The 26,288-nt window shown below is 49.4% G+C and overlaps 1 protein-coding gene across 2 annotated transcripts in view; it reads left to right on the forward strand.

Annotated features, from left to right (window-relative positions):
* BLTP1 (bridge-like lipid transfer protein family member 1) overlaps positions 1-26,288 on the forward strand; it is a 118,787-nt gene that overhangs the window by 4,164 nt on the left and 88,335 nt on the right. For both annotated transcript variants that reach the window (XM_090288921.1, XM_090288922.1), the window contains exons 4-21: positions 154-218; positions 4,655-4,841; positions 6,656-6,737; positions 7,108-7,301; positions 7,999-8,078; positions 9,642-9,792; positions 10,985-11,141; positions 11,537-11,615; positions 12,104-12,195; positions 13,409-13,526; positions 14,853-15,008; positions 15,258-15,355; positions 16,627-16,805; positions 16,969-17,075; positions 17,943-18,151; positions 19,657-19,884; positions 20,658-20,795; positions 24,542-24,721. In XM_090288921.1, the coding sequence (XP_090145047.1) occupies positions 154-218; positions 4,655-4,841; positions 6,656-6,737; positions 7,108-7,301; positions 7,999-8,078; positions 9,642-9,792; positions 10,985-11,141; positions 11,537-11,615; positions 12,104-12,195; positions 13,409-13,526; positions 14,853-15,008; positions 15,258-15,355; positions 16,627-16,805; positions 16,969-17,075; positions 17,943-18,151; positions 19,657-19,884; positions 20,658-20,795; positions 24,542-24,721 (2,500 nt within the window). The remainder of the gene's footprint in view (positions 1-153; positions 219-4,654; positions 4,842-6,655; positions 6,738-7,107; positions 7,302-7,998; positions 8,079-9,641; positions 9,793-10,984; positions 11,142-11,536; positions 11,616-12,103; positions 12,196-13,408; positions 13,527-14,852; positions 15,009-15,257; positions 15,356-16,626; positions 16,806-16,968; positions 17,076-17,942; positions 18,152-19,656; positions 19,885-20,657; positions 20,796-24,541; positions 24,722-26,288) is intronic.

Consider the following 26,288-nt stretch of genomic DNA (forward strand, 5'->3'; position numbering starts at 1 on the left):
GAAGAGTATGAACCATTTAGGCATGCAGTGTTCTGTTGAGAATTTTTTATATTTCCTTATTCATTATCAATTGCCTGCCCTTTATAACTAATTAAGAATCACGTTAAGTAAATTGTTACTTACATTTTCATTTTTGTGATCTACCTTGCTTAGAATTCAGGATGGATTTGTAATTTTTCGGTGGTGGAAAATGTACAACCCAAAGCAGAAACAGCATGGTGAGTTTTCACTGTTTTTATGTGTTTGAAATTTGTCAGTCATATAATCAGTTTTCATTTATGGGCATTGAAACTTTCCACGTTTTATAATGGATAAAAATACTTCTAAAAGCTTGGACTTCACAAAACTCTGATTTTATCACCAGTCGGCTGAAAAGGCTCTGACTGCTCCCCCTTGCCAGGTTCAGCTGGTTTACTTTAGCGGGTGACTTACTCAGGGGCGTCCCCAGTGTGCCCTCACCCACATTCCTAGCCTGATCTCACGCTGCGCCAGTGGGTCTGACCCATCCTGAGGATGAACGGCCCCCAGCTGCCTCTGACCGTTCGGCTGAGACCCTGCTCTTGCGTCCCAGCTACGGGGCCTTCATTCACACTGCGCCTGACGGTGCCCCGTATCTCATTGGTCTGGTGTGCTCAGGACGGACAGAAAACGGGACATGCAGGCTCTGGGATGTCTGCTGGTGCTACTTTCGCCATCAGACTGTCCTGGCGCAGGATCCCCCCCCGAGTTATTTTGTGGGCTCTCAGTGCTCTGGGCCGTGGCCCTGACCCTCCCACTCCACGCTGACCAGGCCAGGGCTTCAGGGAGAGCAGGCCTGTCTCTCCTCTCCTGAATAGCGAGTCTCAGACCTTCTGATCCCAGGACCCCTCTACATGATTCTGAATGACTGAGGACCCCAAAGGGCTTTCATTTCTGTCGCATGTTGGTATCTACTGCATTCAGAATTAAGCCTGATAATTATAGAAACACTTTTATTTCAATAAAAACATCTGTGATAAATCAATTACATATTAAAATAAATAACATACTTTATGAAAAATAATGTTTCCAAAGCAGAGCAAAAGTGAGAAGAGCATCATTGTCTTGTAGTTTGTAAATCTTTTTAATGTCTGGCTTAAAGGAAGATAAGTGGATTCTCTCCTCTTTTTTTGCATTTAGTCTGTTGACGTGCCATAAGTCATGTGGCCTTAAAAACATTCCACTGTCCCCTCATGGAGGCGTGACTGAGAAACCAAATCAAGCATTGTAGTGTAAAACACTACTTAATAGTATTGACTTCCAGGGCCTCTGGAAAGGCCTCGGGAGCACCCACGGGGCCCAGACCATACTTCGATCACTGCACCCGACCCTTGGACGACACAGGGGTTTGGGGCACCCACCAGCCCCCTCCCCTGTGCAGTCAAAAATTCACATGTAACTTTTTACTCCCCTGAAACTTTACTAATGGCCTTCTGTCGACCAGAAGTGTTAATGATAACAGTTTATTAACACATACTTTGTATATGTATTATATACTGTATTCTTACAATAAAATAAGAGAGAGAAAAGGAAATGTTAAGAAAATCATAAGAAAAATACATTTATGGTATTTATTTTTAAAAATCCACGTGTAAGTGGACCTGTGCAATTCAAACCTGTGCTGTCAAGAGTTAGCTGGAGTGTTGTAGAGGTTTTAGGTGGGTCCTGGGGGGGCAGGGTCAGAAGAGGGTGGGTAAGCCCCTCCCCTCTTCTTGGCTATCAGGGCTTTCTGTGTTTCCGGCACCGACATTACGACGCTGAGTAGTGGTGGGTTTTGTGTGGGTTGGTTCCCCTGGGAGCCTCACGGTCTCTCAGAACTTGGTGGTCGGAGTCCTTTCAGGGAACAGCGCCTTTGTCCTTGTGCCGCGATGTCCCTGGTAAGTCGATGCACCGTAGTCTCAGGTCAGTTACATTGAAAGGGGGGGCTGTCATGCATGCCCAGCAAGTCAGAGGTGAGCCCGAGGGCCCTCCTGCTCTTGGTTTACACTGTCACCGCTTGTGTGGTCATCACGGCCGACCCGGCCCGGGGCTCGGCCCGGCTCCTCACCGCCCCCTGGCTGCTTCTGCAGCTCATCTGCAGCTCATCCGCCGCCCTTGCAGCGCACTCCTGGTGAGCAGGGCATTTGTGTGCAGGGCTCACGCTACGCCGCTCTAGAAGCACATTTGAAAACGGATGACCTAGATGTGTTTTGGGGTAAACTGGGGTTGAGTTATGACCTTAAAGAATTGTATAATAGTTGTTCCCTACTTGTATAGATCACTGTGGGGATAGAACATATTCTACTTAGCGTTTATTATGCATCTATGTGTTGGGTTGTCGAAAAGCCTTAAGGTCTCCTTGTGGGTGCTTTTGCTTTACATAAGAGTAGGACTGGAGTAAGTAAGACGCTCTGTTCTTCATACAAACAAGCCCTCTGTGTGCTGAGCACTGTTCGAGGCACCAGGGCTACCCCAGTGGATGAACAGGTCACTCCTACAGAGCGTGCTTCGTGCAAGCAGTTGGATGGGAGGGATCCGGCCAATTGGCAAGCAGATGTGCACGTACATACAGCCGGACCTCGGCGCTCCCCGGCCGCGGGGCGCGTCAAACCCTGCACTCATCGCGTTTTGATGAGAAAAAAGGTTTTGGCCCTCGGTGCTTGCTCGGGACTCGTCACGCTTGCTAGAACTTGTACGGGTCACGCTGCCGCTGCGCAAGAGAAAATGCTTCATCGTTTGGTACTCATCCATTTCAGCAGAAAACCACGAAGCAAGGGAGGAAATGAGTTATTGTGAATGTCGGGGGGAGAACATTTCTTGGTCGGTGTGTCCCTGTTTCTTTACCAAAATGGAAGCCAGTTTACTTGGAGTGAGGATGGTGAGGGGAGAAGCGGGCAGTCCCGCTGGATTTTATAAGGTCGCTCAGAGGACCTTGGGATGAATCTGAGCGAGGTGGGACGCTGGCAGAAAACTAGGGGGCAGAGTGATGCGGCTTCAGCTGGGCTCTGGGGGGTCTGGCTGGTGTTCAAGCCCGGGCTTAGAGAGGGCAGTAAGGGAGGAGCAGGGAGACTTGGTGGGCTCCTGGTGCAGTGTCCCGTGAGGACGGGCAAGGTGACGGGGATGTGGGCCAGGGCGGTGACACGCGGTTGGGTTCTGGGTCTGTGTTGCAAGCAGAGCTGATGGTGTCGGGCATGGAAGAGGGAGAGCAATGGAAACGCTGGCCTCGCTGTTGATGCACAGGGAGAGCATGTGGCACAGGTTTGGGAGAAACCTACGTCTGTTTCGGTGTTTGGTTGACGTGACCAGTGTGAGTTGCCTGCTGGGCATCACGGTGGGGACTTGTGGGCCAGCTGCTGGACGTTTGACCCCGGCGTTCTGGGCAGAGGTGGACGGTTTCTGAGGGAAGGCTTGACCCTAATGCGGGCAAAAGTGTCGATACAGTAGCTTAGGGGACTGTCTCAGCTTTTAGTCACGTGGTAAACCTGAAGACATAGGGAGCAGAGGTCAAGAGCTATTTTTAAAATACCAGAAAATTTATAGCTCCCAAATGGTAGTGTTTTGAAGGGTTCGGTTTATTTTGTTTTCATCAGTTATCTTAGGAAGTAATGAGGGAAAAAGCCAGGACTGGAGCAGAACTGAACGTATTTCTGTGAAAAGATAAATGTTGTGGTTGGTTTTCCTTAGTTGGTTTTTGAAGTATGAGTGGCCGTGTGTTTTTCATTTGTTTAAACTAAAATTTATATTTGTTTAGTGTTTGACATTTAATATGTGTTTTTGCTACTAACTTGAGATGAGATTAATTTCAGAGAGATTTGGAGTCTTACCACAGGTACTTACCTCGTATTTAAACCACAGCTTAAGCTAATAAATGGAAGTTAATACCAGTTCTCTTTACCTATTTTTAAAAATCGAGCGGGTCATACCTAATTTTAATTGCCTTTCAGTTGAATTGGTCTCTATGGATAACAAAGGACGAAGGGTTAAAAAGAGGCCTCAGCAGCGCACGTGTGACTCCCGGGGGGAGAGAGCCCTGGCGGGAGCCCGGCTTCGGCGTTTCCTCCCCGGACACAGTGCCCATCTGTCACTCTGCAGACGGAGTTGTCAATTACTGTTGTCGCTTATGTGCAGCACAGTTGGGTTTTTTATTTAAAATCGAAGGAACGGGTCATAAGATCTTTGTTTAGCATTGGGTAGTTTTTAAAAACAAACTCGTGTTTATGAAAAAAATCCTGCTGTCTGTGAAGCAAAAGTTGAAATACTGATGTGATGTTTAAATGCATTACACTTTGAATATTTTACTTATTTATATTTTAGTATAAATTTATGGCTATATTAGGATAAAGTTTTACCTTTACTCATTAAATGGCACTTTTCTATTCTTAGAGTAAAATCTATAAATTCTGGCATTAGCCAACCAGAATCTGGAGATTTAGGTTCTATTCAGAACACTAAATTAAAATGCTATAGTAACATCATTTTTTTCTGTCTCTTGTCAGTGTTTTATATGCATTTTAAATATGATTCTCTTTATCATAGAAATCTGTTTTAAAATAAATTATGTAAGTTACTTTCGCTATGAAAAAGATGTGACAAAATCTTTGACTAACGTTTTTAAAAAGTTAACTAAGAACTTTGTGTGTGTAATTTGTGTCTTTAGATCCAAAGGCGGAAACCAGATTATACATCACAGTCAATGACTTTGAATTTCATGTTTACAATCGTTCGGATCTTTATGGACGTCTTCAAGAATTATTTGGTTTGGAGCCAACAATAATCCCACCCAAGAAAGAGGATGATAAAACACGGGAAAATGGAAGAACAAGAACCCAGTCCAAAATTGAAAGGTTCATTGTCACCCTTGAACTTTATTAATCTCAAACATGTAAACAATTCACTTGTTTCTTTCTGGTGTTTGTTACTAATCTTGTGTCCTGCAACCTGGCTATAATCACTTATTAGTTCTAAGAGGTGTTTTTTTTTTATCTGTTCTTTCAAACTTTCTTCATAGACAATTAAGTCATCTTCAAATAAAGAAAGTCTTATTTCCCTGTTCCCAGTTTGTATACCTTTTATTTCTGGTGTTACTGCAGTAGCCAGAACTTCTAAAGTTGAAAAGAAATGGTGAGGTAGGCCTCCCTTGCTCTGCCCCAGATCTTGATGGGAAGGGTTCTGGTTTCTCATCTTTAAATGTGGTGTTAGCTGTAGAGACTCTTGATGAAGATGAGGACATTGCCCTCTATTCCTAGCTGACTGAGAGAGTTTACTCCTGAGGAGGTGTTGGATTTTGTTATGCTTTCTCTTATCTAGTGATAGGATCATTTGATTTTGGGGTTTTAGCCTGTTAATGTTAATTGATTTTTGAATGCTGAACAACCTTGCATACCTCAAAGTTTCTCTGAAGTAGATGAGGAGGACATTTATTCTCAATTAACTATGTCTAGGCGCTGAGCTGAGGTACCCGTGATACTGGGAATGCAACGACTCTTCTGTCTTGAGGGCATTTATAGCCAAGTTGGGAGTTAGACCAGTTAACAGGCAATTCTGGCGCAGGAAGTGTTATCATAGGGACCCGAGTAGGTTTCTGTGGACACGCACGGAAGGGTCCGCAGGCTGGGACCTGAAGGGTGAATGAGTCGGGAAGGTGGTGATGCAGGGCCTTGTGCGGAGAAGGCGTCACATGCAGTAGGAAGGTTTCTGAGGCTGCCGTGGGCTATTTGAGGGGGCGGTTAAGTTAGACTGACATGGTTGTCAGGGTCGAGGGCTTGACCCCAGATCAGTAAAGCTGTGATGTGATTGGCGGGAGGTAAGACTGGAGGAGGGAAACCAGACGGAAGGGTGTTGTAACAGTTCACCAACTGGGCTGGTAGCAAGGGGAAGGGAGAGAAGTGGATGGAGCCAGACAGACTTAGGAGAGTGAGTCCACAGGGCAGCAGAAGATTAGACGCGCAGAACGAGGAAGAAGGGTGACCAACAGTGAATCCAAATCTGATTTGGACAGCAGACATACGTAGTCAGGGAGCCTCAGGGACAGAGGCGGCGGGGGAGGTAGGTAGGTCCATTTTGAATTTAGTTTTGAGCATTGAAGGTCACCTTCGTGGGGACGGCTTCAGAAATGTGACTTGGGAGAGTGTTGTCGTTAAAGAGCTGCGTCTCTAGTTTTCATCCGAAGTTGGTAGTGAATTGCCCGTGGATGGTTCATTTAAGGTTTGTGTACTCTTGGCCTGCCATGTTCAGTTCACTGAGAGGACACTATTTTGGCACCAAGTGGCGAGAATCGGGAAGGAAGAGGGTCAGCTCAGTTGTCAGAAATGCTCAGAACAGGAGGACACAGCAGTGCTTGCCCCTTGGCCGTCTGTGTTAACGACCGTTGGGCTGTCCTGTAAAACGTCACGCGGTGTCGTGGGCACAGCAGCAGGCGTAGCGACAGCTTCTCACAGCTTACACTCTCGATATTGGAGCGCGTCGTTCTGCACCCCCGGGGCGTTTGAGGGACGGCGGTCTCCTGGTGGACGGGCTCCCTGCTGTTCACGGGTGCCGTCGTCAAGTGGGGCTGGAGAGGTGAGGCTGGTAATAATCGCGGCTGTTTTGAGGAAGTTGACTGTAGCCTCAGGTGTGGTAAGTTTTTCTGACATGGGTCGCTTTGATTTTTTCTTCTCAGAGTTAAAGTGAAGACGGAATCTCAGGACCCCACGTCTTCCTGGAGGTCACTCATTCCGGTCATAAAGGTCAACGTGAGCACGGTGAGTGAATTCTGCTGCAGCGACTGTTTGGGGGGCTAATAACGGAACGTTTTAGTTTTCCAAACGTAATTTTCACTTACGAAAAGAAAGTAATGTTGTAGTTATTTTGGTTCCAATTTTCATAAATGTGAAAAAATTATTTTAACACCAATGCCACCTAGCACAAATTTACCAGACCTGAAAGGCTATTTATTCACACGCGCTTACATCTCTTTAAACCCAGGTCTACAGTGATCAGTGGAGTAGTTTCATTTTATGTAGTGGTCAAGTGGAATCATTTAGTTGTTGCTTAAAAACACTTGTTATCAGGTCAGCTAAGGAGAACCTGCAGCCTGAATAGTAGGGTGGAGCACCTCTCGTCTGCTTTTAGGGACGCCTGGCCTTTGGAAATCATTACCAGCCGCAAACCCTGTGCATCAACTTCGATGATGCTTTCCTAACTTACACCACCAAGCCGCCTTCCAGTCACCTGGACCAGTTCATGCACATCTTGAAGGGAAAGCTGGAAAATGTGCGAGTCATGCTGGTTCCCAGCCCAAGATACGTCGGTCTTCAAAATGATGAGTAAGAGCATCTCATGTCAATAGTCTCTTTATGTCTAATGTAGGTATCAGTTAGGTCTTCAGTACCCCTTTAATGGCATTGTTAAAGGTGGGCAGTAATGAGGTCTGTTTCACTATTAAATCAACAGTGTAGTCCTGCTTATAAGGGAAGTGGATATGCTATCCATTGGTGAACTAGGCTTAAATATTTCTCTATAAGATTATATAACTATAATTTTTTTTACCCTTTTTTCTTACTTAGTGCATTTGGGAAACTCATTTGGGGCTTTAAGCCCTGATGTTAGATGTTAGAAAATACACTTTACAGGTAGGATTTTAGTTACAGAAGGATGGAGAAATAGTAAATTCCGCAAAGTCATGACAGTGGCGAGCCCCTGTGAGTTAATGAGAAGTTGAGAATTGAGTCAGAATGACTCTTGGAAAAAGGTCAAAGTGAGGAGGGTGCAGCTGGGATGGAACTTGCTTGGCAGTCAGGTCCCGGTCAGCTTTCCGCCCAGCTGCGCAGACCCGTTCCCCGCTGGTGGAGTAGCGGACTGCATTGGGGGATGGGGCGCCTGAGTGACGCACCGCGGACGCAGCCTCGCGGTGCTGGGGGCCCAGGGAACCGCAGGCTTGCAGCTGCCCCCCGATGGTGGGCCGCCCACAGGACACTTAGTGTCCTGGAGACGGACCTCGTTTGTCTTGCCCCCCACCCCCAGGCCTCCGAGACTCATGGGAGCGGGCTTCGTGGTGCTGCAGTCGAACGACGTGGACATCTACTACTACATGGACGAGCCAGGTAGGGGTCTCGGGGGCGGTCCGCCGTGCGTGCTCCTTCTCCTTGGGGGCAGCGTCCTCAGCGGCGTTTTCCGCCTCCACTTAGGGTGCAGGTAAGTGTCAGTAAACGGTAAATGTGGGCGTAAGGGTGCCTACTACAGCAAGAAGACCTGTGTCATTGTCAAAGTTGAATATGGCTCTGGTATTTCAGACCCAAAGAAAACAGTATTGGGATCTTCCCTTCAGACTCAGTTTCACCAGATACACCCAGGAGTCGTGGCTGCAGATGGCCAGGAGTGGACACCTCCGGGAATGCGGTGGAGGTCAGGGCCCTTCGTGCCAGCTCAGGGGGAACCCCAGTGTGTCAGGCCGGAGGCCCCCAGTTCCAGGGCTGAGTTGCAGCTGCCGTGCCTCGTGGGCAGCTTCTGTCGTATGAAGCAGCCACACACTGACTTCTAGCCCCCCTTTTTCTTTCTTTGGTCTCTGTACGCCTTTCCAGGGGGTGTGAGGTCAGTATTTTGCGGAGAAGGGTAGGCTGCCGTTTGCCTCCTCCCGTGCCGGCGTTGCACGGGGTGTGTCGTCACAGCGGCGGTGAGGCTGCGGGCGCTTCGGCACGGGGCCCCGGCTGCCGCTGCCACGCGCGCCCGGGAGGCAGGTGCAGCATCGCTCTGGGGAAGCAGCGCAGTGTGCGTTGCTCAGACCTGGACCCTCAGTGTCACAACAGTGCACATGTGCCATGGCACACACAGCACACGCGTGTGTTCAGAGGGAGCACATCCGTCATTGAGGTTCAAGATGAACTATTGGCTTGTTTCGCGGGACACCAGTTTTACTTGAAGGATCAGCTAGGGACAAAGTGTGGTTGTGAGCTTTCCTGTGAAAATTTGAATTTGGGGATATTTGGGTCTGCAACTGTGAGTTTGGTGAGTTTTCTGATGAGTCCATCAGTGATAGTAACAGATGTGATTTTTTAAGTGTTTAATAATGACATTTGTTAGTATTTGAGAAGCTGTGCTTGTCTTAGTGAACCCACATGACCGATGCGCGAGGTTACAGGGTCATGTGGTGGGTGAAAGACCCACGGCAAGAGCAAGAAAGTGTGTTTTCATGTGGCAGCATGTGAAACATTCCAATTCCACGTTGTCACTAACCTTTAAGAAACCACGGCTTGTTGAATGTTGGTGGCATGTCAAAGGAGAATATGCAGAATTAATCAGAAAAAGCAATCGAAGGACTCCTTCCTTTTCTGCCTGCCTGCTTGTGGGAGGCCGGGTTTCAGCCACTGCTTGAACAGTAGAATTAATGCAGAAGCAGCTACGAGAATTCACGTGTCTTCTGTTAAGCTGGACATTACAGATATTTGCCAAAATAAGGGTAATACCAACACTTCTCACTAAACGGTTTTAGAAAATATGGTTATTTTTCATTAAGAATGAAATTAAAGTTTTATTTTTTATTAAAACACAGTTATTTAAGAGTGTAAAATGTTCCTGAGATCAAAACATTTTTAGAACTGCTTATCTAAAGGAATATTTTAATGGTCATTTTAGGTAAGCGCCTTTATGTTGTATATTCTGAAATGCAGGCCTTGTTCCAGAAGAAACAGAAGAGAATATTGAAGGAGAATTGGACAGTGAGGACTGCAAATTACAAGACTTGCCGCCATGTTGGGGACTGGATATAGTTTGTGGTAAAGGAACAGATTTCAACTATGGGCCATGGGCCGACAGGCAGAGGTACGTGAGTAAGTGGTGTTTCTAGTGAGTCTTTCCGATGTACTGAGCTGTCCTACAGTTTTTATTAAAACCAGCCTAATCTCTTCCTAAGCCGTTTTATTATGGTGGGGTAGGAGCTCTAGGCAGGCTGCCCCGAGTGAGAACCTGCGGGTAGAGGAGGTGGCCTCAGCGGGTTCATGCCGAGGGGGAGGGAGTTCACAGACAGCTGTTGCCTGAGCAGCGCGCGGTCCGTCGCACTGTTTCCCTTTCGTGCTTCGTCGCGGAATGTGCCAGTGACGGTCGGTCCTGTGCAGGTTCCGCGGTAAGAGACGCAGGCAGTTTAGCGTTAGAGGAGGAAGAGGAAGCAGAAGAGGTTTGTCACGTAGAGGTTAGTACAGACTCCGGGAGAGCTTAGAGAGGTCCCGAACGGGTTTGCTGAGGCTTTCGTGAGAAGTACCACGGCCCCGCGGCTTAAACCGCAGACAGTTCTCACGGTTCTGAAGGCGAGAGCCCGGAGAGCAGGTGTTGGCGGGGCTGGCTTCTCCCCGCGGCCGAGGGAGGCGTCTGTCTGAGGCCTCGCTCCTGGCTCCAGACGGCATCGGCCCCTGCGCCTTCACGTGGTCTTCCCCTTGGGTGTCTCGTAGGTCAGGGTCCCAGTCAGTTGTAACTTAGTTACCTCTGGAAAGACCCTGTCTCCAAATGTGGCCGAGTTCTGAGGTTAGGACTTCAGCCTAAGAATATTTAGGGAGTCACAACTGAGCCCATAAAAGGTACATAAATCACATTAAACATTAAAGGAGAAGAGAATCAGGGGAGGCTTCTTGGCAGTGGGAGCATGGGCGTTGAGTTTTGAAACAGAAGGAAGAGCCAGGGGAGGAAGGATTTTAAACCAAGGAGAGGATGTTGGCCGGTAGTGACAGGGACATGTCTAAATGCTTGCTTACGCACATAGACGTTGCTTTAGGTTAGTCCCACGCTTCTCCATTTGGACAGGTGGTATACTCATAGAAAGTCTTCCTCCCAGGAGAAAACAGTCTTCTGGTCACTGAGAGGAAACTATAGTAGGTGTTTGTCACTTAATTTTTTTCTACTTCGTCTATTTGGTAAATAAGATAGCGGTGATAATATAAAGTTAAAATGTTTATTTTAGTCCTTTATCAGAGGTAATTTTGTTGCAATAGCATGTCATTATTTTTTCTACCTTCTTATATAGAGACTGTTTATGGAAATTTTTCTTCCCACCTGATTATCAAGTTCTGAAAGTTTCTGAAATTGCACAGCCGGGGAGACCAAGACAGATCCTTGCCTTTGAACTGCGAATGAATATTATTGCAGATGCTACAATTGATTTGCTGTTTACCAAAAATAGGGTAATTACCAAAATAATGTAGAGAAAATAGTCTTTAAATTTGGAACCTTATTTTGCAGAGCATTTTTCTGGTGACTGGTTCTATACTTAGATTTGTTTCGGTGAGCTTCCTGCCATCCCACCCCCCAAGGCGTATGCATGTTACTTTCATTAGGCGCTGAAGGGGGTGACCACTACTGGTAAGAGACAGGCATGCTGTGGCCCGGCTCATTCTCTCCTTTACATCTGCTCCAGCGGTGTCAGTGCGTTTGTGGTATAAATCCGTACTTCTGCTCCTCAGGACTTTTGATGCCCATTTAATATTAATGATTGTATTTTGTCTGTGATAGTAATAAAAAGGAAAGATTTTAGAGTGCTTCTAGTAAGTGCGTTAAGTGAATTAATTCTTTTTCGTAGGAAACAAACGCTGTGCACGTGAACGTGGGCGCCGGCTCCTACCTGGAAATCAACATCCCGCTGACAGTGGAGGAGCACGGTAGGCGCCGCTCTGCTCTGAGTGGGGGGCAGGCAGCCGGCACGCGGGCGGCGGTGTGTGAGCTCGTTTCGGCTGCCACTAATGAGTGCAGTTTCTCTTTTCAGCCTGTAGTTACCAACGTAAATATTACTCGTTAAATCCTCTGTGCACCTAGAGAGAGGGGGAGGTTTTTAAAAACCAAGTTAGGTCTTACAAAGCTGCGCTTCCGTCATGCCCTCTGTCTCTCTTCTGTAAGAGTGCGCACCGTCTGCTCGGCCCGTGTGTCTCCTCTTGCTCTGGGGGAGCAGGTGCTGTGTCTGTCCTTTCACCTGAACACCGGAGCGGGGCTGCCTGTTGGGCGCGGGCTCCCCACCCCCGGGCTGCAGTCGGAGTGCTGACCGCCGCTTCCCAGCGTTCCTTCTTGGGTGGCAGTGGGGGACTGTTTCCAGTCCACACGGCTGCGGTACGTTCCTATTTGGGTCCTTACTGTCTGCGCCTTCCCTTACTAGGCTACACCCCGGCGATTAAAGGCCAGCTCTTGCACGTTGATGCCACCACCAGCATGCAGTACCGGACCCTTCTAGAAGCAGAAATGTTAGCGGTAAGTCTGGGACACGATGTGCACATGCACGTAGACTACACGTTCGATTGTTATTTTTTAATATTAAAGTTTAACGACCAGGACGTCCTCAAATGGCCCGTTCTCTTACGCAGGCACCTGGGGGCTGTCAGCCCTGCTGTGGGGGGAGGGGGCTCCCGGCCACACTCCGGCTTCTCTCCGTGGCCCTGCTCCTGGGGCGGGGGAAGTGACCACAGGCGATCAGGTGTGAGGTCTGGCCTTGAGAAATGTGAACAGTTCCTAGACTGTTGCTTTAAAACGTCATTGTATGGCTGGACTGTCCCCAGCGTAAATGCGATCGTTTTCTTACCGTATGTCTTCTGTGCCCGCTGGACTCTCTGTCAGGGCCCAACAGTTCATTCTGCTCCTCACTTGCCCGATGAGGTGAGAGCAAGAAAACCTGGTACCCTAGGCTGCTCCCTGTTATCCGCGCAAAAATTACGGACATGCTTGTGACCGAAACTGCAGACTGGGGACTCGGTAATCAGGCAGAGTATTATTTTTGTTCGGGTCGACGATAATCATAAAAGCTGCTTTGTAGATGGCCGATATTCAGAGCAGGCTCTTCTATAAAGTATGACGTACCTGCTTCCGTAAACAAGCCGTTAACATGCGGCACACATGTGAATTAGGAGGGAAGTTTTGCGGTTGGCCGAGAATGTGTCGAGTACCTAAGCGTGTAGGCAGCTGGCATACTCAGCATTTTAATGATTCCCGAGCAACTGCTGGTCAGCACTGCTGTCCTGGTTAGGGCGCTCTCGCCTTTGCAGAGCTGCCTGGCTCTGGCCGGTGGGGTGCAGACCTGGGACGGTCGTGCTGTGCGGTGGGAAGGAGCCCAGGGGACCCGGGTCCACACCAGCGCACGACAGTGTGCGTCGCTCTGCGCCCTCGGAGCCCGAGCGTCTCGCCGACCGGGTCGCGCGTGCTGAGCAGCTGTGGATTTAGCTCGAGTGTCGTTTTGAAATGATATCCTGGTGGTTCCTCAAGTTTCTTGGCCCCATAGTGTTTCAAGGAACTGGATGTAGCCGTGGGTGCTGACCTTCAGCCACAGCGTTACTGAAGCCTTGAAGGCACCTTCTGTCCGCCCAGTGGGAGGAGAGGTGTTGATTACTCACCCGTGTGTGCGGGTTTGTGTCTGACGCTGTCACAGGGCCGCGTTTGTGCTCTAACACTTTGCCCCGACGTTGGTTTTCAGTTCCACATCAACGCCAGCTACCCCCGGGTGTGGAACATGCCCCAGACGTGGCAGTGTGAGCTAGAGGTGTACAAAGCCACCTACCACTTCATCTTTGCCCAGAAGAACTTCTTCACAGGTAACGGCCCCGTGAACACAGTGCTGTGCGATTCAGCTCAGGGACCTGCTTTCCTTCCGTTCGGTGGGCTTTGCTTTCAGATTGAGCACAGGGAGCTGCTGATGGCTGCCCGAGGGGCCCCTCAGCAGACGTGTGTGCAGGCGGGGGTGCGGGACGGGGATGCGGGGGGAAAGGTGGGGAGCCCAGCGTGGCCGGCCAGGGCAGCCGTTCCCCCCCAGAGTGTCCCCCTGCGCGGTTAAACGTCACTGACGCTCCAGAGGGCACGCAGGTTAGCGAGCAGCGGGTGGGGCTCACAGGTCAGCAGAGAACAGGCCAGCCGTCAGCAGGGACGAGGGCTGGGTTCTCAGAGGGCCGGCCTGGGTTCTGCTCCCCAGAGTCTGGAGCAGTCTGATCCGCGCAATACGCTGTGCATGTTTGGTTAATGAGTAAAACAACTTGAAAAAATGGTCAGCTGTACTGTGATGAGGAAATTCAGTTCAGTGAGATGCCATCTTCCCATTGCCAGGGATCAAGTCACACCCTCCCCTCCCCTAGAAGAGACGGGGAGCGGGAGGGAGGGGAGACAGAGACACAGCAGAGGGTTCAGTGAGGTCAGCACACCTGCTCTTGTGAGAGGCCGTGCGGGGCAGTGCACACACGCAGGGAAACACCCGTGAGGGGGCGTGCGGGGCAGTGACACACTCACGCAGGGAAACACCCGTGAGAGGCCGTGCGGGGCAGTGACACACTCACGCAGGGAAACACCCGCGAGAGGCCGTGCGGGACAGTGCACACACGCAGGGAAACACCCGCGAGGGGGCGTGCGGGGCAGTGACACACTCACGCAGGGAAACACCGTGAGAGGCCGTGCGGGGCAGTGACACACTCACGCAGGGAAACACCCACGACAGGCCGTGCGGGACAGTGCACACATGCAGGAAAACACCCGTGAGAGGGCGTGCGGGGCAGTGCACACACTCACGCAGGGAAACACCCGTGAGAGGCTGTGCGGGGCAGTGACACACGCAGGGAAACTTCGTCAGCGCTGGGTGTCGGGCAGTAGACTATCAGATGGCAGTTTTCTTTTCAATCTTCTATGGTTTCTTTAAAAAGCATCTCATGAAATGTGTAAATTATTTCTGGTTTGGAACTGTGATTAGTAAGTAAACATTGTTTGCTGTTAAATCATTTAGCTATATCTTAATCACCTTTCAGTGTTTCAGTATAAAGGTTCTTTTTAGTTATAAATAAGAAATTCGTTTTTGACTGTTGTTAGAATCTGTACATTTTTTTATTTTCTGAATTTTAGCTCATTTTAATTTCTGTCTTTTATCCCAATAATGTTAGATTTAATTCAAGACTGGTCTAGTGACAGCGCCCCGGACATCTTTTCATTTGTTCCGTACACATGGACTTTTAAAATCATGTTTCACCAGTTTGAAATGATCTGGGCTGCTAATCAGCACAATTGGATTGACTGTTCCACTAAACAGCAGGAAAATGGTAAGACCTCTTTAAGAATCAAGTTAAGTATTTTGCTTATTAAGATGAATACCAACATGTTGGAATTGATTCTGTAGTTGTAATAGATACTGGAATTGGTCTTTTCTGTCGTTGTGTGAGACTTTTAGAGAAGTATTTTATTAGAGTTCGTATTGGACTAAACATGCAGTCTTAAATTTAGTTTGTCTAGGTGTGTATTTAAGGCAATTCTTACTTAAAATGTAAACTTCCTTTTCCCTCTTTTCTTAGTGTATCTGGCAGCCTGTGGGGAGACACTGAACATTGGCTTCTCCTTGCCGTTCACGGACTTCGTTCCCGCTACGTGCAATACCACGTTCTCCCTACGAGTACGTGTGCTCGGGCGTGTCGGGGGTTCCGCGGGGTCTGCCAGTAGCTGGAGTTCCTGACCTTCTCCCAGCCCAGCCCCAGCCCTCACCCCCACCGCGCTCCCTGCCCCCCAAAGCAGCTTAGCCTTCCTGCCTTGGCCGCCGACTGCCCGGCACACGGTTGCCCCCGTGGGCGGTAGCGGCAGTGTTCTGCCGGTCCCCTATGGTTCCTGACTTCCCCTCCGGAGCTGGGCAACAGAGAAGCCCTTCCCCGAGCTGACTGTTTTCTCTCCTCTCACGTTTGCTGTCTGTGAACTAGACTTCCTCCTTCCTGAGCGTCATTCCTCCTCGTACCCACAAACGCACGCGTGACCACGGCGCCCTTCCTCCTCTTCTCTGAACGTTCCTCTCAGGCTTCAGAGCCTGTGGCACGCCTGGTTTCGGGGCACCCAGTCCGCAGGGGTTGTAGTGTGGATGGAGGTCGTGGTGGTGAGGGGGCAGCAGTGCCCAAAGCGCAGTTAGCAGCTGAGTTGTTCTGTGTGCCGGGCGCTCTCCCCAGCGCGTCTGTCGTCCCGGTCCCGCGGGTGGTTCTCGGCGGCTCTCTGGGGCCAGGTGGTGCTGTCATCTGCATTTAAGCAGCAGGACCCTGAGGGGCCGAGGTTAGTGACTTGTCACGTGGCTCCTCGGTGGTCGAGGTGACGTTTGGACCCAGGCAGTAGAGCTCAGGGCTCTGTCTGTTGAAGCCGTCTGCTGTGCGGCCTGTGAGAAACCAGGCATCGGGGAGGGGAAGGTTAGAGGACCTCAGGCGACGGAAGTGATGCCGGGCGGGGACCCTCTGCTGCACCAGCTCAGAATTCCTCAGAGCCAGCCAGGGATCAGCACTTCCTAGAGTCAAGACACAATCACTGGGTACAAGTTAATACAAATATAGGACTTACTCCACCTGACCTTATTTTAGGGAGATGATTTTTTATTTTTATTTTTTGCTGAATTACATGTGAATATCTACAAGTACCCGTGGAAGATAATCTTTTTACTGTTTTGTGGAAACTTGGCTGTTTCTTTCCCTGACTTTTTTCTTGACAGGCTAATCAGAATTTAGCTTTAGTCAATGGAAAATCTTAATTCCATTATTTATCTGACTGTTCAGTGTTAAATCTGCCTTTTGGAATTTATGGCTTCTTTCTTTTGAATTTATTCTCAAGACTGTTGTAGGGAGGTTTGGCTGTAAGTGACCTAACATGTTTACACACCTGTTTCATTACTGTGGGTCATTGTGAATTGTCTTTTAGGGAGAAGATGTTGATCTTCATCTGTTCCTACCAGATTGCCACCCTAGCAAATACTCATTATTTATGCTGGTGAAGAATTGCCACCCAAATAAAATGACTCATGACACTGGTCTTCCTGCTGAGTGTCAGAGCGGCCAGAAGAGAGCGAAGCCGAAGTGGCGGAACCTGACCCAAGAGAAGTGAGTGCTCACGGGGGCGATTGGCGTACGTGGTGTGTGATGTGGAGACGCTGCCCCTCAGAGTCTCAGAGAACAGGCGCCGCTTTGATCACCGGGGCCTGTGGTTTGTGTACAGTGAGAGGAGTGAGCACCGGGCTAGAAACCTTATTCTTGACTCTTACAGGGCTGGTTGGGTTGAATGCTGGGCTGTCCCAAGTGTCATGCTTACAATCGATTACACATGGCATCCGATTTACCCGCAAAAAGCGGATGAGCAGCTGAAACAGTCATGTGAGTGTTTTTATAGCATTTGTATTTTGAAACATCTGATATTATGGTTGATAATTATTAAAGATACAAGGAAGGAAAATGCATCTATTATTTTGACATAATTGTATACATTTAAAATCTTTTAAGGATTTTGGTATAATACTAGCCAACTTTTACTGAGCACTTACTGTGTATCAAATACTAGGCCTAGCTGTTTCCTGTATTACGTTATCTCATTTAGTCCTTACAACCCTGAGGAAATAGACTCGGAGGACGCAATTACATAGTTTGCTCAAGGTCCGCCGTGATAGAAGCAGCGGGGCTTCAATGTCAGACAAGGTGTATGTCAGTCTGTTACTATTTCAAGTACTTGACTGTGTGAAATGTTAGCTTCTTGAATGCATTTGATAACTATCATAGTTACTCTGAAGCTCATGTGCCTTATAACTGGGCTCCTTTGTATTTTTCCAGTCGGTTATGTTTTAAAGAACAGTTTTCAAAATTGTTCTTATGTATGGAGCTTGATAAAAACACACTGTATTTGAATAGCTGTTTATAGGAAAACAACCCTACTTTAATGCCCAAGTATAGTTATAAAGTCTATTGTGACCCAAATTCATATTGTAGGGACTTGATGTTAGCAGGGACTTTTCATTCATTCTGTGCAGTCTGACATATATTTCTACTCATATTTCAATGGAGTCTGTCCTGTTTTGCATTCTTAATTGCTAGTCTTTCAGGATTGTTTTCATTTTGTGCTATAGGTATTATATCAGGGTTAGTTACTTTCATATTTGGCAAATAGAATTTCTGAGTGAATAGTTCCTTGAAGAACTTCTAAGAAGTCCTTTGCTTCCTCACCAACTTCTTGTTTCTGAATTTACTCAGTGTCAGAAATGGAAGAAACGATGCTGTCGGTGTTGAGGCCTTCCCAGAAGACGTCCGACAGAGTCGCGTCTGCTCCCTCCACTTCCTCACGCCCACCCGTCGATCCCTCCGAGCTCCCACCGGACAGGCTGCATGTAGAGATGGAGCTTTCCCCAGACTCTCAGATAACTCTCTATGGGCCCCTGCTAAATGCCTTTTTGTGTATAAAGGTATGGGCTTTAAAAGAACTCGCATGGTTTTAAACATGGGCAGTAGCCAGTCAGATGATTTAAAGTGTTGAGAGTATGCTCTGTATGTTGAGTATATACTATGTATGGTACTAGGCTCAGTTACAAAATCCTGTGTTAAAAGTGGTGTGCTCCTCAGCTCCTCATTTGGGGAGCAGTTAGCACGCCCGAGGGATTGTGCCGGTCACCGAAGGTAGAGGTGGTATAGCCTCTTCTCTCAAGGGGAGAAGCTGGGCGGGATAGAGCGGGGCAGACGTGTGTGGCTGACCACACTCGGGCACCTTGTCCTGGACGCAGCGATAGACGTGCAGGAGAGCCTTTCATCTGAGGGTGACTAGGACCAGGAGAAGTCTACTTCAAGTGCGTCTGTGAAAAACAGACAACTTTATTTCATGGTAAATAATAATCAAAGAGTTGTTTGGGGCTCCACTTAAAAATTGAAGCAAATATATGAAAATAAGTTTATTTCAGATTATCACAAGTTTAGGTTCTGAAGAAATATGCACTATTTTTTGAGCAAGGACTGAATCAAGTGTTGAGTCATTTTGGTACAATTTTCCACTGAAATTGTATGATTACACAGTAGGGTAGCACTTGTAGGTTGACGTGTGGAGCGTGATTCTGAAGAGAGGCTGTTTAAGAACAACTTTTGAGGACTTTGTCAGTTTTCTAGACATCACTGTTATTCTTTTGATATTCAACTTATACTTTTAAAAAGCCCCTAGCAAGTCATCAGTAGTTCTTAGTGATTTAGCCTTCTTTGTAGGGAACTCCTCGACGCTCCCAGGCCTTCCCTTATCACTGAGAGCTTTATTTGTGACTTGAGCAGTTATCCAATGAAATGTGCAGCCACGTCACGGAATTCTGCGTTTTCCACGGTTTTGCACCTTCCCTCTGCTTTAGGTTTTCCTCACAGTTTGTCATCCACTGCACCTAACGATCAGAGGGGCACTGGTTGCCTAGCCCTTCCGGGTCAGGAGCAGAGGGGCTGCATGCGTGAGACTGGTGTATCCGAGCTGCCGCCTGGCCTCAGCGCTGCAGAGGCTGGGACAGAGGGCGCGGGACTGGCAGGGCGTCCTGTGACCCACAGCGATGGGAGCACCCTTTCTTTCTGGGCCCCGTTTCCTTCGTACTCCGAGAAGTACAGACGAAACCCGCTGAGCCTGACAAATCTTCCAAGATTCCTTCTAGGATGTAGATTGCAAGTGTTAGCTATAAGGGGAGGCAGTATCATCACGAAGCTTTGCTGTATAAACTTCGGCACCTTCTGGGGGATTTTGCGAAAGAATGTTGATTTGCTCAGCAGTCAAGGAAGCATGTGTCTTAGATGCGGGTATCCTTTTTTTTCTTATTTTAAGGAAACAGACCAGATGCTTTTAATGAAATTAAATAGGTTAGGGAGATGCTTAGGTTACAAACTTTGGGCTCTAAGGTGAGACGTTATTGTTACATATTTCTTGAGAGCAGTTTGTTTTTGATATTTACAGGAAAACTACTTCGGGGAAGATGACATGTACATGGACTTCGAAGAGGTGGCTTCGAGTCCTGTTTTGTCACTGTCGACGTCCTCCAGCTCGGGGTGGACTGCTGTGGGGATGGAGAGTGACAGGAAGGAGCATGGAAGTGCAGCCAAGTCCGTGCACCCGCTGTCCTTGCGGCCCTGGGACATCACTGTGCTCGTGAATTTGTACAAAGTTCATGGGCGTCTCCCTGTTGTAAGTGTTCGCTCGTCAGAATGGCCTGGGGGACCTTGTGAACTCCCCAGCGTGGGAAACTGTGCGCGCGCGTGCGCTGTTACTGGGGAGTTCCTGTCTGAGAGCTTCGGAGTTCACGCTTTCATGTCTGTAAGCCGGGGCATCGTTTTCTTCAGATGTGACTGCGCAGTTGTTGGTAACTTTACTGCCTGTTTTTGTCCTCTCACTCTGGTTTCTTCTTTGCTGTTCCGTGTAACTTCAGAACATTTTGACATGGCACTGAGTTGCTTTCTGTGTACTTAGCCTGATGGGTGTTCTAGGACTTTACGTTTTCTTAGTCCGTGTTTCCAGCTTCGGACCAGTTTGGGGACCTATCACAAAGCAAGGTTCAGGCTTGAGCCTGGGGGTTGAACTGTGTCCCTGGAGGTTTGGATCCAGCCTTGAATCCTGGTACATGCTGAGGTTGACTGTGGGCCTCTTGGGGCTGACTTGGAGCAGGTTTATATCCTCCCAAGAACCTGGGGCCGTCGGAGCCAGGCCAGGTGGGGTCGGGCTGGCCCTGGGCTTTGTGCTGACAGGGGCTCCATGTCACGTACCTCGGGCCGCACCACAGAGAAGCCACCGCTGGTGCACGTGGACCTGATCTTACTGGGCCACAGGGAATTTGTGTTTGTCAGTAAGCAAGTTTCTCTTTTTAGAAATCTCTTAATCCTATAAATATACTTTTTATTTCCTGCACTTCCTTGGTCTTCCCCGTTGCAGTGTCTTGATTACGGTATTTTGTTTGACTTCAGCATGGGACCACCGAAGGCCCTGAGTGCCCCACTGCTTTCTTGGAAAGACTCTGTTTTGAAATGAAGAAAGGCTTTAGGGAGACTCTGCTGCAGCTCGTCCTGTCACCCCTGAACGTGTTCGTCAGCGACAACTACCAGGTAACGTGCCAGTGAGTTGTGGTAGAGACGTGACAATTCCTTGTTCCTCCTCACGGGGACAGAGCACCGGGTTAGCTTCTGTGCGTGGAGGACACCGCTCCGTCACCCGGAGTTTGTGCAGCCCCATTCAGAAGTGCGGGGGGTGTGTGAGTGGAAAGAAATAGTTCATAATGTTTTCATTAGTTTAGGGAAGGGGAAATGTAGAAAGTGTTGGTGGATTCTGCTGAAAATCACCACCTAAGTACTACAGTTAACCAGTATCATGAACCTCCCAAACGTGGTGTCTGCGTGGCGCGTGACTTAGTCTTCCATCTAACGCACCGACAGGGCCGTGTTGGTTCTTGCACGGTGTCTCTGGGGCTCCTTTAGAAGAGAACCAATGGTATTCGTCAAATGGGATTAATTTACTTTCCCGGGTAGATTATCACCTTATAGTTATTGCTTTTTAATGCCAAGTGGCTTCTCTTTGTGCCACTACTTTAGGGCTCTTCCCTACTTTTAGGCAGGTTGTGTGCTTTAGAAACATAAATGGGTCTTTACAAAGCCAAGTAAATGTGTACGTGCGAACGCAAGTGTAACACCCCAAATTGTCAGTAGGTGACAGCGTACTGTGGACTCTGTGTAGCAGCTGACCATCTTATTTCCAAGGGCATACCCCCTTTTGCCTCTTTTTGCCATAAACCATTATATTTTACTACATAGAATTTTATTTTTTCACATATATATTTCACATAGCTGAGACCGTAGTAGCTGAAACTGAACACTTCCTATATGCTCGTTTTGCCACAGAATGTGCCTCCTTTTTTAAACTTTTATTTCAAAATGGTAATAAATTCACAGGAAGTCGCAAAGTTCATACATCGAGTCCCTGTGTCCCCTCCCGTGGTTTACCCCGTGTTGACCTTTTACATAATTAAAACAGAGGCTCAAAGCCGATAGGTTGACATCGGTGCAAGGTGTGTGCACAGCCGCCTGTCCGCTCGCCACGTGCAGGTCTGTGTCAGAGCCGCGGAGACCGGGACGCGGAGCCCTCCCGTCGTCACGGAGCTGTCGCCTGCGCCACACGCCCGTCCCGGCTGTTCGTGGCGCCTGCAGAGCAGCGCGCATCCTCCCTCTCCCAGTGGTGGCCGTCGAAGGGGTGTGCTTTTTACTCTGGGAGGTGCGTGTGTGGAGAGCAAGGCCATCGCCTCGTTCCGATCTTTTGAGGAAATTAGTGAGGGTGAAAGGGAATAGCCCCTTACTGCTGGGTTCTGAGAACCGTAGCTGGAGGTCCAGTCTCCTAGGACCCCGCGGCTTGTGTTTCCGCCGCTGCCTTCTCAGAAGGCTGGACCAGATCGAAGGAAACATCCGCTTGAGCCCGGTGCGAGAGTTCACGTTAGCCCCGGTGACGGAGATGGGCCGGTCAGCACAGAGACGGAGGGGCGGCGGTGGCTCGCTTGGCGCTGGGAGAGCAGGGGCGGCCCGGGGCTGCCGGTGGCGCCGCCCCTCATCGTCCACCCTCGGCACCGGGGCTCTGAGCTCCTGCGGGGGCTCGTCTCTCTCCCTTTGTCTCCGCCCTTTGTTGTGTCCTTCCAGGGTGGGGAGCCTCACGCTGCGAGTGCCCCACGGTCCGTCCTGGGTCCCTCCCCTGTAGGTGCTTGTCGCTGGCAGCATCAGCCTTAATGCTGGGCTTCAGGGTTAAGGATCTAAGGTGACGGCTGGGTTGTCGTGTCCGACTTAGGACACCACATGTTGGAATTCGTGGTCTCTTACGACGCGTATTAGTTTTCTCGGGCTCCTGTAGCAAAGTTCCGCACAGCGGGAGGCTGGGGACAGCAGAAGTGTGTTCCCGGAGCCTGGAAGTCCGAACTCGGGTGCTGGCGGGCCGTGCTCCGTCTGCAGGCCGACGCAGAGGGCCCTGCTTTGCCTCTTCGCAGCTCTCGGTGGCTGCTAGCCGCCCTCGGCATTCCTGGTCTGGTAGACACGTCACTCCCTCTCCGCCTTCGTCTTCATGCGGCGTCCGTGTGTCTGTGTGTCCCAACCTTCCTCCTGCTAGGACACCTGTGAGAGGACATCCTAATCCAGTGCGACCCCATTTTGACTGATTGCATCTGCCAGACCCTGTGTTCAAACAAGGTCATGTTCCCAGGTTCCTGGGCTTAGAGCTGGAACATAGCTTTTTGGGGGACCCATTCACCCCACAACATGATGCAAGTCGTCACACAATCTAGAGCATAACTTTTATTACTGTATTAGGTGGGCTGTAGCATAAAGATAAGCCAAGATCCACATGTATTTTTGAGCTGAAAAACTGTGCCCTGAGAACTGTGGCATCTCCGTGCCAGGCGCGGCTTTCCCGGCCACCCTGTGCCCTGCCTCGGGCAGAGCCAGGGGACTGGTCCCTGCAGACATCGGCCAGTTGGTGTAGCCGCACAGCTTAGGGGAAAGGAAGCTACGGAGGTTGTAGAGGGCCTATAGCTGCGTCCTAGTCATAATTTGAAATTTCCTCTGAAGAAGCCCTTATGAAATAGATTTGGTCCTTCTCCTTAAAGTGTTTTGAGAACACATTTCCACACCCGTGCTGAAACAAGGGGCCCCAGCCCTGCCCTGCCGGTGGCCTGTGGCCACACTGGGGGGGCCCTGCCATAAACTTGCTTGGGGAATGGCTGGCCCGTCTCGGTGTGCGACAGAGCGTCCGCATCTCCGAGGACACCTGCGGGGGACATCTGTGCCGCTCCTCGGCCAGCAGTGTCTGCTTTGGTGGTCCCTCTGTTAGGTGCTGTGGGACACCTGGGAACCAAGCAGGAACGGCCTTGAGCCTAATGGGCCTGGTGGAGAATTGCCTTTAAAATTAACAACATCAAATGTAAGAAGTGCTCCAAGGAGAGGTGTGAGGTGCTTGGCTGGTAGCTTATCATGGTCTTGAGACAAGAACGTGATAACAAGTTCCTTTTAAAAAAGACCCCTGGTCCCTTGTAGTTGGAGCAGAGATATACAGGAGCAGATGCTGGAGGGCTCAGCGGAGGTCCTGGCAAGGGGTCGGGTTGCTTGGGCTGGGACCATGCGTGATGGGGAGGGGGCTGGTCATCTGAGAGCCTGCGAGTAGCCGGCCCGGCCCTGGGGGCTGACGGGCAGGTCGCTGTGAGCACCCTGACTGGACCCTCGTCACGTCCTGGGGGACTGGCGTTCCGTGCAGCGCCTCCTTCCAGCACTGACCGTGTAGCTGTCAGAGGGAATGAGTCTTAGAAATGCGCTGAAATATTAGCTGCTTTCAGGAGCGGGTACGTAGTCATTCTGTAAAAGCGGTCCTCCCTTTTCGTACTGGCAAATCTGTGTGTAAGGTGGCTTTCTTCCCTCGTTCTCCGTTTTATGGCCTTCACAGTCTCTCGTTCCCTGTGACCGGCTCCTTTTTGCGATTGTAACCTCCTGGTTCCTGCCTTCCCACAGGACTTCCCACAGGACTTGGGCTGGTGGCATTTCCTGGCGGTCGGAGTCGGGGTTTCTGTTTTCTCCATCAAGGCAGTCGCTGCTCCGAGGCCCGCGTTCTGTGTAGGGCTTGGCTGTCTTGCTTTGTGGGGGAGCTCTCACGGGTGCCGTCACTGCAGGCGCGTAACTCAGACTCCTCCGTGGGTGAGAGGTGTGTTAGGAGCTTGTACATCCGCAACATCCAGGGAGCATGTTTTTAGTGTTTGTCTCCGGGGAAGAAAGCAACTGGGAACTAATGCGGCTTTCTTGTGCGTCTCACATCTTATTGTCACTGTTTTCAGCAGCGGCCCCCTGTGGATGAAGTGCTCAGGGAAGGTCACATCAATTTGTCGGGCCTCCAGCTGCGGGCACACGCCATGTTCTCTGCAGAGGGTCTGCCTCTGGGAAGCGATTCCCTGGAATACGCGTGGCTGATCGACGTGCAGGCTGGAAGCCTCACAGCCAAGGTCACGGCACCCCAGGTACGCGTCTCAGGGTGCTGTCCCGCCTTCTCTTCCTTTTCCTTCGCTCACCCCCGCGCTGCCAGCAAGGGTGGGCCCGGCCCTGCGTTTCCGATTCCTGGCATCCACCGTTGCCTTCGCAGTTGGCACGTCACAGACAGGGGCCACTTTTCTCAGCCGCAGAAAGCCGATGAGCGTCATGTTTCACAGCTCCACAGAATAATTTAAAGAACTGGAGGCTTTCTTTAGGAAAAGCTTGGGATGAGAGAGATGTGGCCCGTGCATCTATTGTTAAACGTGTGTTAGTCAGCCCTCCACTGTTGGAACAGCCTTCTTCTCCCAGTATGTAGGCTGGTTTTCTAAGAACTTTGCTTTTTTGTATATTTCTTAAGTAGGATTTGAAAACAGCATTAATGCCATTAAGGGTTAAGTAGCAAGGTTCTTTACTTGCCATCTCCCAAAGCAAGATGACATCATGCGTACCTGCTGTTCATGATGTGGATACTGGTTTATAAAGATGAAGATGGCTTCCTAGTGAGCAAGCCTTTAGACTGCTGCTCGTGATCCTTTGGATAAATTCCCCTCCCTCCCACTGTCCGTCCCACTTTCTCTTTATTCTTTCTTTCTTTCTTTTTGATTTAATCTCTGTTGTACTGTTTCCCATTACCATTTAGTCCCCTTACACCCCTCCCACCAGCAATCACCACACTGTTGCCCATGTTGCCCTTTTAAGGAGAAAGGACTCGTGTCCATGGACCACTTTGCCTTTAGAAGACTTGGAGGCCTTCAGGGTCACTTACTTCTGAAGTGGGCCACTGAGGTTTAGTTGAATAACCTCATTACTGTAGCGTTTCACCGCTGAGCCGTATCTTCATGGTAATATGCATGCTTATCTTGGCATTTCTAAAGGCCGCAGTGCAGCAGAAATGCACATACACACGTTTAATAAGAAGTTACAGAGTGGGTATGAAACATCTAAAGGAGAGGGGGTGGTAGCAACAAGGCGATGAGGAAGCTAACTACCTTCTACATTTAAAAGAAATTGTTGGAGACAGCGAAAGTTAAGATTCTCAAAACAGGAGGAAAATGAATGCATTTCGAAGGAGTATTTTATATAGAAATGGATGGAAAGACATAGTCAGTGCTCTCCAGCCTCATAACTAGCCTCTCCTCCGCCCCCACCACTTCCTGTCTGCACATTGGCAAGTAAAATATGAGCGTATGGCGGGCGGCTTGCTCTCCAGCAGGCTGAGCTGACCCCGCAGGACTGGGCCCCGGTCCTTTAGCCTGAGGACTGTGGACTCGCGTATCCTCTGCCCTGGGGTCAGGGTCGCCGTTGCAGGGTTCCGGTTCCACAGATGCTTCTCGTGTGTGCGCCGATCTTCCTGCTCACGCTCCCCAGGGGTTTAAATCGTGTGCTTTAGGGAGAGGCAACGCCATGTGTGCCCCTGTCTCCCTGTGCTTGTTAGCGACTCTCGTCAGGTACAGAATTCAGAGTTGCCTTAAAGATGTGATGAAGAATCTATATGTGGTTACTTAGGCTTCTATTTATGTAAACAGAAGTGCTTCAGTCTTCAAAATACCTCAT

Source organism: Furipterus horrens, unplaced genomic scaffold (assembly GCF_987537825.1).
Source record: "Furipterus horrens unplaced genomic scaffold, mFurHor1.1.pri manual_scaffold_10, whole genome shotgun sequence".
Taxonomy (NCBI): domain Eukaryota; kingdom Metazoa; phylum Chordata; class Mammalia; order Chiroptera; family Furipteridae; genus Furipterus; species Furipterus horrens.